At 36.6% G+C, this 16,079-nt stretch overlaps 1 protein-coding gene across 1 annotated transcript; it reads right to left on the reverse strand.

Moving 5' to 3' along the window:
* Positions 1-4,193: 4,193 nt before the first annotated feature.
* RIC8B (RIC8 guanine nucleotide exchange factor B) lies at positions 4,194-15,870 on the reverse strand. Its single transcript, XM_081822353.1, has 2 exons — positions 15,266-15,870; positions 4,194-4,686 (listed from the first exon to the last, which is right to left on the reverse strand). The coding sequence occupies exons 1-2, from the start codon at positions 15,740-15,742 to the stop codon at positions 4,588-4,590; spliced, it is 576 nt and encodes a 191-aa protein (XP_081678479.1). The 5' UTR covers positions 15,743-15,870; the 3' UTR covers positions 4,194-4,587.
* Between the last annotated feature and the right edge of the window lie 209 nt (positions 15,871-16,079).

Genomic DNA, 16,079 nt, shown 5'->3' on the forward strand with positions numbered 1-16,079 from the left:
CCATCAGAAAGGATGAATACCCAACTTCTACATCAACATGGATGGGACTGGAGGAGATTATGCTAAGTGAAATAAGTCAAGCGGAGAAAGTCAATTATCATATGGTTTCACTTATTTGTGGAACATAAGGAATAGCATGGAGGACACTAGGAGAAGGAAGGGAAAAATGAGGTGGGGAGGGGAATTGGAGGGAGAGATGAACCATGAGAGACTATGGACTCTGAGAAACAAACAGGGTTTTAGAGGGGAGGGGGGAGGGGGGATTGGTTAGCCCGGTGATGAGTATTAAGTAGGGCACGTACTGTATGGAGCACTGGGTGTTATACGAAAACAATGGATCGTGGATCACCACATCAAAAACTAATGATGTACTGTATGGTGACTAACATAACATAATAAAGTTAAAAAAAAAAAAAAAAAGAGCTAGGAGCTTTAATGATAACAAAAAAATAAAATAAGACCCCCCTTCTCCGATCTCTCCAAAGTAAACTCTCTTGTTTTCTATATACCTACATAAGCTTGTCTGTGTCCTACACAACCCTCATCAACATAACTGCACTTATTTACTTACATGTCTGTTTTACCCCCTAGCTGGTGAGCCCTGGAGAACACAGATTATACTGTATTCATCTTTGTTGTTCTTGAGCTCCACATAGTGCCTAACATAGAGTAAGTGCTCAGTTAGTAAGTAGAAGCCAAAATGAAATCATCCAATTTTCAAACTTCTACAAAAAAAATTTTTTTTATTGAAGTATAGTTCACATACAATGTTTTATTAATTTCAGGTGTACAACATAGTGATTCGACAATTCTATACATTACTCAAACTCAATGTTCACCACCTTAAGTGTAGTTACCACCTGTCACTAAACAACATTATTACAATATTATTGACTTTATTCCCTATGCTGTACTTTTCATCCCTGTGACTTATTTATTTTATAACTGCAAGTTTGTACCTCTTAATCCCCTTCACCTGTTTTACCCATTCCCCCAGTCTTCGCTCCCCTCAATTTTCAAACATTAATTAAAAGTTGGCCATGTGTAAGACATTGTGCCTAGCTGATGCTGTGGTGGTAATCATTTTGTAATATGTAAATCTATCAAATCAATGCCATTGTATACCTTAAACTGAAACAGCGTTATACGTCCACTGTATCTCAATAAAGCTGGAAAAAAAGACATTGCCTAGGATTGTAATGAGGTATCATTAGGTACTAAATTGTCTCCTTCAGTATACGAGATAAAATAAATTAGTTTAAGCAAAGAAACAACAAAAAAGGCTGGGAGCTAAGTACTTTTTAAAGACACATGGGCTCTTTGAGTGCAGAAAAAAAAAAGAAAGCATTTTGTAGATGCCAATATGCTAAGTGAAAGAAAGATTGAGAGGCTAAAATAAATTAAATCAGATCTGGTCCTTCCCTCTCCTCTCCTTACCTCTCTAGCGTTTAGGCCATTTCCATTTCCATTTCCCCCCTTCTCTCTAAAATAAAACAAAACCACAACCACATCTACATGTAACTGTTTTTGGCTGTTTATGCATAAACTTACTGATTATGGACAAGAGGGCTGAAAATACTTTCAGGAAGACAGCAGAGATGAACAGAATTAGGACGTCCTTTAATGTATCAAAAAAGATGGCTCAAACCAACAATTTACTTGTTACTTTAATTATAGACAAAAGGAAATGAAATAAGTAGATTTTAAAAACTATCTAAGATGCGGATTAGAGGAAATAAAGGTTAAGGTCAGCCGTCTATGCGAGCTAACTCATTTTATCTCTATGTCGTGTCCTCTTTCTTGATTGCTCTGGGGGTGGGGAAAAAAAGGACACTGTTGCACAGAGACAGCACATCGGAAAAAGCTGCTGCCAAGCCATGTTTCTACTCACTCACAGGAGCCTAGTCGACTCCTGCCATGCATGTATCATAGAACATATGTGGCTTGAGAAAAACTTAGATGAATGGAAAACAGACTTCTCTACATGATCACAGGATATACTTAGAAATAAGTTCCTAACAAAATATCAAAATCAAACACAACTTTTAAAAAGAGATCTGGAACTCCGTATTGGATCTAAAAGCCAGTGTGCTTATTGTAATAGTAACAGAAGTGGCGGTGGCAGCAACGTGATGGCAGAGGCGACAGCAGCTCACGCACTTGGCGAGTGCTTCCTCAGTGCCAGGGACAGAGTGCTTTGTTGATTTCTCATTTACTCACTACTACAGCTCTTTGAGTTTAATGACAAGGCATAATCATATACTATCCAGGTTTGCCTATTTCATTACATTTTTCCTTAAAGTGTCAAAAAGAAAAAAACAAACTCAGAAAATAACTTTCAAAAAAATGGAACAAAATGCTACTTTGAAAACATTCTGATTTTTTTTAACTTTGCCTTAAACACACATGATTTTCAGGGCCACTATAAATATGCAGAATTTAGTGGGTATTACAATCCTAGTAAGTTTCCTAATATAGCCCTTTGAGGTTAATGCAGTTTTCTCTGTATTTAAATGGCTTAGCCTAGAGTCACTACTCAAACAGTACTAATCACTTTAATTCTGATTAAAGGGACATGCAGGGCCATTCCAGATAAACTGTCAAGTCAGCAGCAACCTCAATCTCCTAGGAAAGCCTTCGAGATATACTTCTATATCCTGTTTGTGGCTCTAGGGATATCCCTTCTTATTTACAGTGTAGCTAATAGATATTTTATCAGAGCAATTTTTAAGATAAAAGCAAATTTAAAGAAAAATATCTTTAAAATTTATTTAAGAATATTTTAAAGCAAATATTATCAGAAGGAAAACAAAGAAATCTGATTACTTTTTAAAAAATCTGTTTTTTAAAACCTCTCTTCTTATTCTTTTTTGATAAATACTGGGTGCTGTGTTAAAATATTAAATTTATCAGAGAAATCCTTAGCAATGTTTTTTGTAACTAGTGTTAACAATTCCCAAAACACTTTCTCCTCACATTCCTGTATGAATGCGATTTAACTTATGGTATCTGATTTCCAAAAAAAAAGCCATCAATTTACTGCTGGGCTTATTATAAATCCATTTTTTTTAAAAGCTTTAGCATCTGTATTTGTAAAAAAAAATTATAGTGAGTCAAAATGTTTAAGTCTTTTTAGAGGCTATGATTTATTGCACTTAATCTGATTATTTTTTAAAGGCACAGTCTCAAGAAAATTAAAGGAAATTTTGATCTATAGATGAAAAAAAATCACACTTTTTAATTGTGAAGAAAATAATCTTTTTAATGTTTGCAGGGCAGAGTACATAAAGATAACCTATCAACAAACTCTGTGTAATATCAAATAATAAATTGCTGATCATAACTAAAATAATAAGGATTTGATTGAAAAATAACAATTAAGGTTATATTTCATTTTTACACTCTGGTTGTGTTTCTATGAAGTTTTATTTAAGCCATATTTTGAAAACCAGAATATTGTAAATGCTCAAAAGGTGCTTTCTACTATTAAGAAGAATCCAATTTTATTTGTAAAGCAGAGTTAACGCCAAAGTTAATTGTTTGCAGATTTGAATTATTTGAATTGTTTAAAATGCCATTTGTATTTGGGGTGCCTGGGTGGCTCACTCAGTTAAGCATCCCCTATTGGCTCATGGGTCATGATCCCAGGACCCTGGGATTGAGCCCAGTGAGTTAGGCTCCCTGCTCAGTGGGGAGTCTGCTTCTCCCTCTCCCACTGCCCCTCCACCTGCTCATGCTCGCTGTCTCTCTCAAATAAATAAATAAAATCTTTAAAAGAAAATACCACTTGTATTTTAAAAGAGTAAAGCACCATAAGCAGTTTTATGTTAAAGTCAGAAGTGTTGTAATTGCAAGCCTGATCTAGAATATAGACAGAGAACTAGAAAAATGCATGAACTCAGTTCTCACAGAATGACACATTTTTAGCAGTAGTCCATCAAGAGTTCCAAAAGGCAAGGCACAACACTTGAACTATTTTTTAAATATTAATACTTGAGACTGTGAACCAATTTTTATAGTAAGTTTTAAAAATTTAATTAATACATATTGCTTACAGTATACTTTTTGGTAAATACTCCTACAGTGAAATCAGTGAGACTATTAGTTTGAGCGTAGTAATGAAAAGCAGGGTTCAAATCCAAGCCCTGTCACTTACTAGGCTGTGTGATCTCAAAGAAATTGCTTCATTTTTCTATGCCCCACTTTCATCACCTATCATAAGGGAAAAATAGCAGTACCTACACCTCATAAGGTGAGTGTGCTGATTAAAGTAAGTTAATCTTTATAAAGCATTTAGAATCATGTCACACATAGTACTCAGTAACTGCTGAATTGTGCTATTATTATTGTTAGTCTGGGTTTTATTGCTGAATGCAACAAATGCCAAATTCCCTTCTTTTGTTGGGACTCAATTTAACAAAGTCAAAGGGGATAGAATGAAAATTTCTCATCAGTAATGATTTCTCACCAGTTACCTGATTCACTGTAATAGTTTCACTTTATTGTGCTTATAACAACTAAAATTAGGTGCATAAAAACAACAGGAATCGACGATGTCCTTTGTTAAGCTACCAACACAGAGGTTACCTACCTGTGCAGCTCTTCTGTTTTGTCTTCAGTTGGACCTACGATTAGTAAACAATGGCGAAGGACAGCTGCCATGACACGGAACTGATGAGAATCACTCTACAGCAAATAAAAAAGACAAGAGGAAAAATTGGGGGTTGAATGCCTTAATAAAGGAGTTTGGTGTATCACTACATCCTGGGAGTCATCTTATGGCCCACCTGTCCCCCCTAAACAGTCATTCTTATACCATACGTGATAGAAGTCAGGATATTTAGAAAAAGTTCTCAATACTAAGTGAATGGTTACTGTCTCATATGAAGAGCTACAACCACCTCCAGAAATGGCTGAAACCAGAAGGTGCTGATCTAGCCACTCCCTCAGGGCATGTCAGGCAAAGAGATGCATGATCAACATCCATGCATTTCCCACTCTGTTTTACCTTAAGATTCAATTCACCTAATGCTTTGCCATTTCCAGAAAGCCTAGATTCTTTTGATAGTATACTGTTCCAGTCTACTAATTGCTATAAAAGTTCAAATAGATGTAATGCTATCAGATATTTTAGGAGTGGGTTATACATCCTTAATGCCTCATTTCTTAAATTTCAAAAGCAATAAATTAAAATATATAATCAACTTCATTTTCATGAGTCTTCTTAATCTCCTAGCTCCCCCAAATCTTGCTAATTCCCCCAGAATTACTGGCAAGTGATGAAAAACAAGTGATCTGAGTTTAATCTCCTATTTTCTCCAATGTTTACTCACTCACTGGTATTAAAGACACACAGAGAGTCAGAGGGAAAAAGGCAAGCAGTAGGAAATAAGCTAAGTTATGAATAATCACTTAGTTTACCTCCTCTTTTTTAGTGAGCTCTTGGGGCACTATAATTTCTTTAATCACCTGCATCAAGGTCATCTCTCTCTTCTTCCAGATTTTTAGTAATTAAGAAGACAGATAAAATGAGTGATAATTATAATAGAGATCCTGCGCATGCTACACTTCAGGAAGTCACCAATTACTTCAAAAACTATTTAAAAATTTAAAAAACTTTATAAAAAATTAAAAAACTTGGGGCGCCTGGGTGGCTCAGTCTGCCTTCGGCTCAGGTCATGATCCCAGGGTCCTGGGATCGAGCGCTACATCGGGCTCCCTGCTTCTCCCTCTCCCACTCCCCCTGCTTGTGTTCCTGCTCTCGCTGGGTCTCCCTTTGTCAAATAAATAAATAAAATCCTTAAAAAAAAAAAAATTAAAAAACTTTAGTATGTATTTATCTCAAGTCTGTGTACAGTGAAATATACTCACATATTATACATATATTGATATATGTTCTTATATTCATATATAAGATGTGAGACGATGTGTCTTATAAAATCTAACAAACAATAGAGCACAATTTCATTACTCATAATGCAGAGGACAGTATTTTAAGCATAAAACTATTATATGTTTATTTGGAAGAGATGAAGGCCTCAGTATGGCATAATGGAAAAAGCTCTGCACTTGGAGTCTGGAGTCTAAGTCGTAACCCTAGACAAGTCATATAGCTTCTCTGAGCCAAAGTTTCCCCACATGCATCTCCACACACGTGACTGTTAGGGTTATAAAAGAATTAAAGAGGATGATATATAAGGAAGTGCTCAGCACTTGCAATGGAACATTTGAAGGTGAGGGGGAATGATGAGGGAGAAAGGAAACAGAAGATAGAGCTGAAATGAGTGATAATGAAATAATCGTGTGTTGGGGAAGGAAGAGAGAAAAGGGGAAGAGAATCAGTGGAATGTCAGAGACACGAAGACTGGTAGGGTTGATATAGACACTGTCCCGTTCGCCATCCATTTTCAAATGCCTGAAACAAAATTCTCTAATATGTAAATACACTTTTACTTACCCCAAACTACATGAAGCACACTGAAACGCATGTGAAATTCTTCCATTTAACTCCTTTTATTTATTTTTTTAAAGATTTATCCATTTATTTTAGAAAGAGAGTGAGCAAGTATGAGCAATGGGGAGGGGCAGAAGGAGAGGGAGAGAGAAACCCAGACTCCGCACCCAGCCAGAACCTGAAGTAGGGCCCAATCCCATGACCCCAAGATCACAACCCTAGTCAAAACCAAGAGTCCAACGCCCAACTGCCTGTGCCACCCAGGTACTCCTTCCATTTCTTAACTCTTAATAAGATCAGATTTTGCTTGGGTCTGAAAATTAAGTGGGAATGCACTTCCTTTTAAACTAGATTTTCCTGAGGTGCCTGGGTGGGTCAGTCAGTTAAGTGTATGACTCTTGATTTTGGCTCAAGTCATGATCTCAGGGTCGTGAGACCGAGCCCTGCAATCGGGTTCTGTGCTGAGAGAGGAGTCTGTTTGGGATTCTCTCTCTCCCCCTCTCTCTGCCCCTTTCCACCACACACACTTGCTCATGCACGCTCTCTCTCAAAACAAAAACAAAAACTAGATTTTCCTTTATTCTAGATACCACAATTATTCTTTTCTCGTGCTGATGTTGACAAGCTTCTTGCAAAACTATCCATTCTGGTCTTTTTACTTGCAACTGTAAGCCAAAATCCTACTTTTTTTCCTCCCATTTCTTCCTGTCCCAAATTTTATAACACCAATTCCCAAGTCATACCTATGTCTGCAATGCCCTCTTTTACCATAAATCCATTAAATTATCTTTATTCCTCTACCCAAAACAACTGTTGAAATCTGTGGATTGTTTCCTCCACTCTTGGCATCACCAATTCCTTTTCCTTTCCCAGGCCTCAGCTAAAATATTTCATCAGAGAAGCCCCTTCCTTGTCCACCTAATCTAAGTAGGTTTCTTCCTTCATTATTTTCTATCACTATATCTTGTTATGATTCCTTTCATAAAATCATAATTTGTAATGCCACATTTGTGTGTATACTTGCATTTCCATTGCCTTCTCCACTAATCTAGTACCTTTAGAAGTTTAGAGTGCATGTGTTTAACAGGTGTTCAATAATTATTTATTTATTTGTTTAATTTAGAGAGGGAGAGAAAGAGAGGAGAGAGAGAGAGAGGTAGAGGGAAAGGGAGAAAGAGAATCCCAAGTAGGTTCCACACCCGTGTGGAGCCCATGTGGGGCTCAGTCCCACAGTCCTGAGTCATGACCAGACCGAAACCAAGAGCCCGACGCTCAACTGACAGCCAGCCAGGTGCCCTCGTGTTCAATAATTTTTAATGTAAATTATAAGTAAAATAAAAAAGAGACCCTGTCATCAGTGGGCAGCTAGATAAATTTTCACAAATGAGCACATTCATATAACCAGCACAAAAATGATCCAATGTCAAGATCAAGAACTCCAGAATTCCCCTCATGGCCTCTTCGAATGACAATCCCCTGCTCCTCAAGGGTAATTCTAGTTTCGAACATCACAGGTTAGTGATTTTTGTTGTCATTGAACTTTGCTTGAATGAAATCATAAAATATAGGCTCTTCTGTGTCTGGTTGAGATTCATCCAGGTTGTTATGTGTAGCTAGTCTATACATTTTCATCACTTGAGATGTTCTTTTTCATCACTTGAGAGCAGTGCTATTCAAGGTGCAGTCTGTGGACCAGGGTTGGTCCATACCATTTGCCACTGATCTACAGCTCCACCTGTGCAAAAAGTGTGCGTGAGCATTTAGAGACTTTTCCAGTTTGAGGTTGTGTGTAATATTGTATTATACAAGAGTTTTATTCTGATAGCTAGGGCAAAAAAATCTGGTCCTTCACCACAGTTAGGTTAAGAAAGCACTGCTGAATACAGTGAATATATTACAATTTAATTTATCTATCCTACTCTTGATGGACACTTTGATTGTTTCCAGTTTGGGGCTATATTGAAGAGTACTGCTGTGAATACACTTTCTTACATCTTATCTGCTGTGTCAAGCTTTAGAATATACTGCCAAATAGTGTTTCACAGTGTTTATACCAATTTACACTCCCACTAGTTGCTCTACAGTTGTGTCAACATTTGGTATTGTCAGTTTTAAAATTTAGTCATTCTTGTGGATGTGCAGTGGTCTCATGGTTTTATTATGCATTTTCCTGATGACTAATGAAGTTTTATATGACTACTGGTCATTTGGATACCTCTTTTGTGAAGTGCCTGTTCAAGCCTTTTGCTGATTTTTTATTGGGTTGACTGACTTTATTTGTACGGATTTGTAGGACTTTTTAATATATTCTGGATAGAGTCCTTTATTTGTAGATGTGTTGCAAATATCTTCTCCAATTTGGTGGCCTGCTTTTTCACTTTCTTCTCTTGATGGGTTCATTTTAATGAAGACCGATTTGTCAACTTTTTCTTTAAGATTTGATTTTTATTTTGTCCTGTTTTAGAAATCTTTGCCTACTTAAGAAATGTTTGATAGATAAGGTCATGAAGATAATCTGTTTCCTTCTAAAAGCTTTATTATTTTACCTTTCATATTTAGGTCCTTATTGATCTCAAATTAATTTTTTGTGTATGGCATAAGGTAGGGATTCAAATTCATTTTTCTTCCATACAGCCATACAATTGATTAAAAAGTCCACTTTTTCCCCATTGCACTTCAACATTACCTGTGTCATGAATCAGTTGACTATATATGTGTAGGTTTATTTCTAGACTCTTTATTCTATTCCATTAGTCTGTCTCAGTCAAAATTTTTGAATGAGTTCTACCATTTAAGAAGTCTTCTTTAACAAAGGTTAGAGTGGATACTATTTTCTAGTATTGGCTATTCTGCTGTCTGACTTTCCATGAGTAATTTAAACTCTCTGATCTTTCATGTCCTCATTGCTCAAAAGTGGTTAATGCTTCTGTGTCACAAGGATGCTGGAAAGATTAAATATAATTGTTCTTTATAAAATATTATACAAATACACTTTATGTAACTATAATTTACTTGCTTCATCTTAGTTTTGATATCTTTAAGATATCTATATTCTCTCCTCTTAAGTCATATCTTTAAGATATCAATATTCTCTCCTCTGAAATCATTATCTCCACAGGTTGAGAAGAAAAAAAGTCACCAGGGATGAAACGAGGAGGAAGAGAGAGAAGGCAAACAGGCTTGCTGTGATAGGTGGAAATCAAAATAAGATAACACTCAATTAAAAGGGAGATAAAAACTCAGGAAATTCTTTGGGATCTCTTTATATAGTCCTTACTTCTTAATTACAAATTCTACTACTGTCCTGCTGCTTTTTTTCTCCTGTGCAAACTGTGGAAGATTTCACTTTTGTTTAGTAAAGGTATCAATTTCCTCACATCTTTTCAAAGTGTCAGCTGATCTAATCAATGCCTGAGAAAGTCTGAAGGGAGAATACTGCACACCAATGAGTCCTAATCTGGTCTTGTTATCCCAGGGTAGTTCTAATTTCTTCAAGAAGGTTTAGGAAACTTGTCCTATGAAAATTTGATTTCAATTCTATAAAAAGTGAAAGATACTCAGACACACACACACACACACACACAAGTATATGCACACTTACCTAGAAATACAGCTATATCTCAGGTAGCATTTGACCCTGTTTCACCCTATTCCTTTTGCTTACCCCTACCATGGTTATTTGTCCTACCAAATTGTCTATGTTCAAAAATCTCCCTGTCTCCTTACAGGCAAAGATAATGTATTTTACCTATGCATCTTTTTCAGCAAACATCATGCTGGGCACAGAGTAATAAATGCTTTTTTTAAAAATTAATTTATAAGGGAAGATATAAATGTTATAAAATAAAGCGCTGTAACTCTAAAAAGACTAGAAATCTGCTGCTGTAAACAATGTTACTGAATGTTTTAGGCTTCTAGAGAACTTTTTAATAGCTTTCACATTTTTAAAAGGTTTTATTTATTTGAGAGAGAAAAAATATGAGTGGGGGTAGGAGCAGAGGGAGAGGGAGAAGCAGACTCCACGCTGAGTGGGGAGCCTGATGTGGGGCTCAATCCCAGGACCCTGAGATTACGACCTAAGCCAAAGGCAGATGCTTAACTAACTTAGCCACCCAGGTGCCCCAATAGCTTTGACATTTTAAAAGGTATCATAAACTTTTCCTTCTTCCCTGCTAACCTTGGGCTTTTTCTCCTATATATTTCTGTATATCACACTTTATTTTTCATTAAACAAATATTTATTGAATGTTTACTCCGTCCTGGGTTATGCTGCTTAGCAGAAAGACTATGCCAGCAAGATCAGACATACCCCAAAGATCTAGAACATATGATATTTGAAGCATCTATGCATTACTGAGGTGACTTTCTTATTTTTAAACATGTAGAAAATACAGAGAAGAACAGCAATGTAACAAACAGTTGTATATCCATCTGTGTTCATATGTCTGATTTTCCGATCAGACTGTTAGTTCTTTGAGGGCAGTGATGCTTTCATCATCTTGTATCTTGTATGCTTAATGTAGAACTTGGCACATACTGGGCACTCAATGTTTACTGAAAAGACGATTCAGCAAAAAAATATGGCACAACTTGAAGTTTATTTTTATTTAATTAATATCATGTCCTTTTCCCACATTTCCTTTAAAGTCTCTAAAATAATCATGGCACTAACCTCTTCTGTTACAATGTGACATTCCCAATTAACTCCTATGGACATTCACTGTTTTATCTGACTTAAATGCACCTTTTGACTACTCAGATACTTGTATTTACTTCTCTGTTTGCACTTGGTTGTCTGGCTCTACCATGTCTGCTGGTCCTTGTGTCTTCTCGTTACATTGCACTGATAACCTGGGAAGCACTGCAGAAGGGAATGTGTGCTAAGTAAGGGATCTCTACAATAACATGCTTTCCTCCATCAACAAAGAGATTTAGCAAGGTGTTAAAGCAGGAGGAAGACAAGGCCATTTCAGTTAATTTTTCTAGAACTGACTTTAGGTCCTGCTAAAGGAGCCTTTGTCTTAAACATTAAACTACCTTTATAGGAAAGGGAGAGAATGAGACAGGGAGGGAAGAGGAAGTGAGGGAGACAGAAGGACACCATGTGGAAATAAAGCCAGCTACATTTCCTACTGAATGGAAAGGAATCTCCAAATTAATCTGCTGATGGTATCAGCAGGCAGGCAGGAATTTAACACTGAGGCATGAACCTAAAATGGACAAACGGCACTAATCTGCTAAGCCTCAAGAAAAACCAAGTCATTAATTTTCTTTTTGATGAATTGTAAATGAACAATGATAAAAATACCTACTAAAACAGTTAAAACCAAAACCAAACATCTGTATTTTCTGTAACAGTTGAGCTGTGTAATAGATAAATATCTTTAAAGGTGAAATGCCCAGGGTCTAGAAAGGTATACACTAGCGCTCTTCTTCTGAAGGGCAATTTGGCAATACATATCAAAAACCTTTAGAGTTTTAAAAAACCCTTTGGCTCAACAATTTCAGGAATTTATCTACAAAATTTTACAGTAAGAAAATTCACTGTATTACCAGGTCAAACTGCAAACAATCTAAACGCCTACACATAAGGAATTTGTTAAAGGTTGATAGATCCTTACGAGGGAATATTCAAGTATAAAAATACTTATTAAGTATAAAATGACTTATGAAGAGTATTTTTTCATAAGGATTTATCAACCTTTGACAAAGAGGAGAATAAATTGTCTGTTAAATTATTTTTTGGTTGCAGAACTCTTTTTATCCCCAAATGATATCTACTTACAACCTAATATAAAGAGAAAAAAACAACAGCAACTGCAACAAAGATGCTCTTTCGAAAGGGAGGATGGGGAACCTGGAACTCATCCTACTCCTAGGAACTTTATGGCTTCAAGGAACATTTTGAATACCACTACTCTTCAAGAACATTTACTGTGGAAAAAAAGATCAAGATTATAAAATGACTGCATTTTTGAAAAAAGAAATTATACATATGTTTATATTCATATATTATACAATGAAGAATGGTTAGAAAGATATACATCAAATGCAAACAGTGCTTATCTTTGAGTGGTGGGTTTATAGGTGATTTGCACTTTTTTATTGCTTGTATGCTTTTTTCCCTTAGATCTATAATGAGCATATATTTTCATTATAAGGAAAATAATACAGTTATTTTTAAAGTTAAATTTTAAAGTTGGATTCTTCTGTACAATAAGTTTTCAATATCCCTTTATTTCAGTTGGTATTTTAAAGTATTAACAATTCTTCAGGTGCTTGCTTAATTGGAGAGAGATGCCATTCATCTGACAATCGAGGCGTTATTAAAATCCAAGTAAATGGGCTCTTACTGGCAAGTTTCTCTGCATCCTTATTACAGATTTTCCTTATGCTAAGTTGTGGGTACCTCCCTATGCTCTGATTCCTGGGCCTTTTCACATGCTGTTCAATTTCTGAGAAACGTTCATCTCCCCAATTGTCAAACAGTTCCATCATTCTCAGTCATCCTATCTTGGAGACACCTTCCCTGACTATGCTAAGTATTCTCAATCATTGCACTGTTTCTCTCCTAGCACTTAACACAATTTGAATTATATATTTGTTTACTTATTTATTACCTGTCTCACCAACAAAACTGAAGGCAGAGACTATGCCTATTATTTGCCAACATATTACACAATGCCGGCATAATACCTAGCAATTGGCTATAAATATTTATTGACTGACTGACCAAATGTTTGCTAAAATTTGAATTTGGAGACTCACGGAGACTCAATGGTTTAAAAAAAAAACCAAAACAACAACAACAAAAAAACAACAAAACCTTTCCCACACTCTTGCCTAAATGGGTTGGCAAGATCCTGTTTTCAATACTGTTTAAATTTCTGATAACTTCAGTAATAGCCCAGAGTCACAATAATTGGGCACATTTTATAATGGCTTTATCTATTGATCCACAACTTACAAGAAGCCCTAGGTCTGCAGAGATGCCTGCTTCGGGACTTCTGATCCTTTCTCATGTATCTTTTGGAGAATAAACTTTCTATAATCCAGAATGAGTAATTGCTGCTTCAACATCTTCTAAGGCTTCTTCCAGCCCCACTATTACACTAATGAAGGCTAATCTCAATTTACTGATATATATTACATGTCATTCCATACATATACTGATGTGCAGCCATTGAATTATAATAAACCTTTTTGGTCAGGAATGTGAACAGTGTGAACTACTATTTTGGGAAAAATTTAAATAACAGGGGCTCCAACAATGGCAAACCAACAGTCTCAGAAGAGCTCTTGCAACTAAATGGAGAACTTAAAAACACCAAAACAAACAGTGTAAGAAAAATAACCATAGAAGGTGCCAAATAAGCATAGAGACATAATATTTTAAATACTTCCAAATATTTGGTTTCAAAGCATAAATGGAGCATGTGGGCTTTCCACATCTTTTCCTGCCAAGTCTCAGGAAAAACTGACCATACTGCAGTCATCTAAAACAGCTGTTAGGACTGATCTTCAAATATTTGGTTTCAAAATATAGACCTATTTGCACTTTAAAACTCAGATGCCTGCATACTCCCACTATAGCACTGCACTGAGATAATCCTCTCAAAGTAGGCTGCTGGCAAAAACAGATCTGTATTCATGGTGAGCACTGCTTCAAATGGACACAGCAAAATGTTAGCCTAAGTCCTCAAGTCAGCTGTCAGAAAGATAATTTACCCTGGCACCAAAATACTTTGTTTCTTTCTTTCTTTCTTTTCTTTTTTTTTTAAAGGCAGGGGCTCAATTTCACTCATCATTTAAGGTTAAAGAAAAAGCACAAATGTGAAATGTTAAGATTCTAGAAACAAGGAAAAAAGTTTATGTCCACTTTGCTTACAACTATTGCCTTCCTTAAACTAAGTTTCTTGTTTAGCATATTGTTCTTGTGGGTACTTAGATATAAACTATCAAATCTGCCTCACTTTGGGCTGCTGTAAGGTCTAAGCCACAGGAAAGGATCGTAGTCCAGAAAAAAACCTTTCCCACACTGTGGTATAATTGTATTTATTTTCTAGGACTGTATACAAGCATGGATATCCAGTTGTAGTCCTACATTTCTGACAGTTATCTAATACTATAACACTCTAGGGATGATAGGGGATACACATAGCATCTTTTGCTCTTCTGAGCAGACATCAATTCTGATCGATCAATTTTAACTGGCCTGATTTATCTTATCTTTTCTTTAAGATGGCAGTCATTGTAAATGCCTATAACTTTATGAACAATATTGTTTTATTTCCCTTCAAATCTTATCATTTAAACCTTGTTCCTGAAAGAAGCACTTGAAAAAAAAAAGGCAGGTGATAGTATAACTGGGAAAAGGAACTATATGTGGCACCTTACAAAATAATAATCCATAGTTAACTAATTGGAATTAAAAATTTAAAAATCTGGGGCGCCTGGGTGGCTCAGTCGTTGAGCCTCTGCCTTCAGCTCAGGTCATGATCCCGGGGTCATGGGATCGAGCCCTGCATCGGGCTCCCTGCTCAGCGGGAAGCCTGCTTCTCCCTCTCCGACTCCTCCTGCTTGTGTTTCCTCTCTCGCTGTCTATCTGTCAGATAAATAAATAAAATCTAAAAAAAGAAAAAAAAAATTTAAAAATCTATAAAAAACAAAAATAATGAAACAGTCCAACTTCATCCTATTTTTCTGGTGTTACACAAATGGAAAGCAAGCATTCCTCCCTTGCAGGCAGCTCTAGGAAGGCCCCAGACCAATTAAATTATAGGTAGATAAGAATATCCTTCTCAACCTTACCTCTTTATGCACCTTCCAACTGTCTACCGTCACATTGAAGAGAGCTTTGAGGGCCTCAATGGCACAGTCTGTCTCCTGAGGTGAGAGAGGAGGTCCATTATGGTCTATGGCCGATTCATATTCATCGGTCCACTTGATGCTAAAGGCACTTTCCAAGATCTGGGTTAGCAGCTGTAGTCCCTGGAGCTCATAGCGCAATTGTGACCTGATGTCAGTGTGCAAAAGTGACAGGAGGAAGAGCAAGCGCAAGTCAAAGCACTTAATGTCATTGATAAACTTTCGGTCCTTGCACTTTCTCAGGAGGTTACAGAGCTTTGCAGCAAGGTTAAGTTCCAGGCTGAGCTGCTGTGCCATCTGACTGTTGAACACTATGTTACACAGACATTTTAATGACTCCACAATAACTGGGAACTCTGACACCTTCTCCAAAGAATCATCCGACTCATTTAGCTTGGCTAATCGCAGCAGTATCTGCATATTTTCCTTGGTTGTTACAGGAACTAAAACCTTTTTGTCTCTGGAGAGAATGCGGAGAACTTCCAGGCAGGACACTTGACATGTTGTTGGGATGTCCTTTACAAGGACTTTAAATATGCCTTCACAGAGTTTCTGAAAAACAAGAACGAGTATGCAAAAATCATTACTTGGCTTAAATGATTTAAAACAGAATACTTCTCGGGGGGCGGAGCAAGATGGCGGAGGAGTAGGAGACCTGGATTTCGTCTCCTCTCAGGAATTCAGCTGGATAGGGATTGAACCATTCTGATCACCTACAAACTCAACAGGAGATCGAAGAAAAGAAGAGCAACAACTC

Source organism: Leptonychotes weddellii, chromosome 5 (assembly GCF_054177405.1).
Source record: "Leptonychotes weddellii isolate Sample4059 chromosome 5, ASM5417740v2, whole genome shotgun sequence".
Lineage (NCBI taxonomy): Eukaryota > Metazoa > Chordata > Mammalia > Carnivora > Phocidae > Leptonychotes > Leptonychotes weddellii.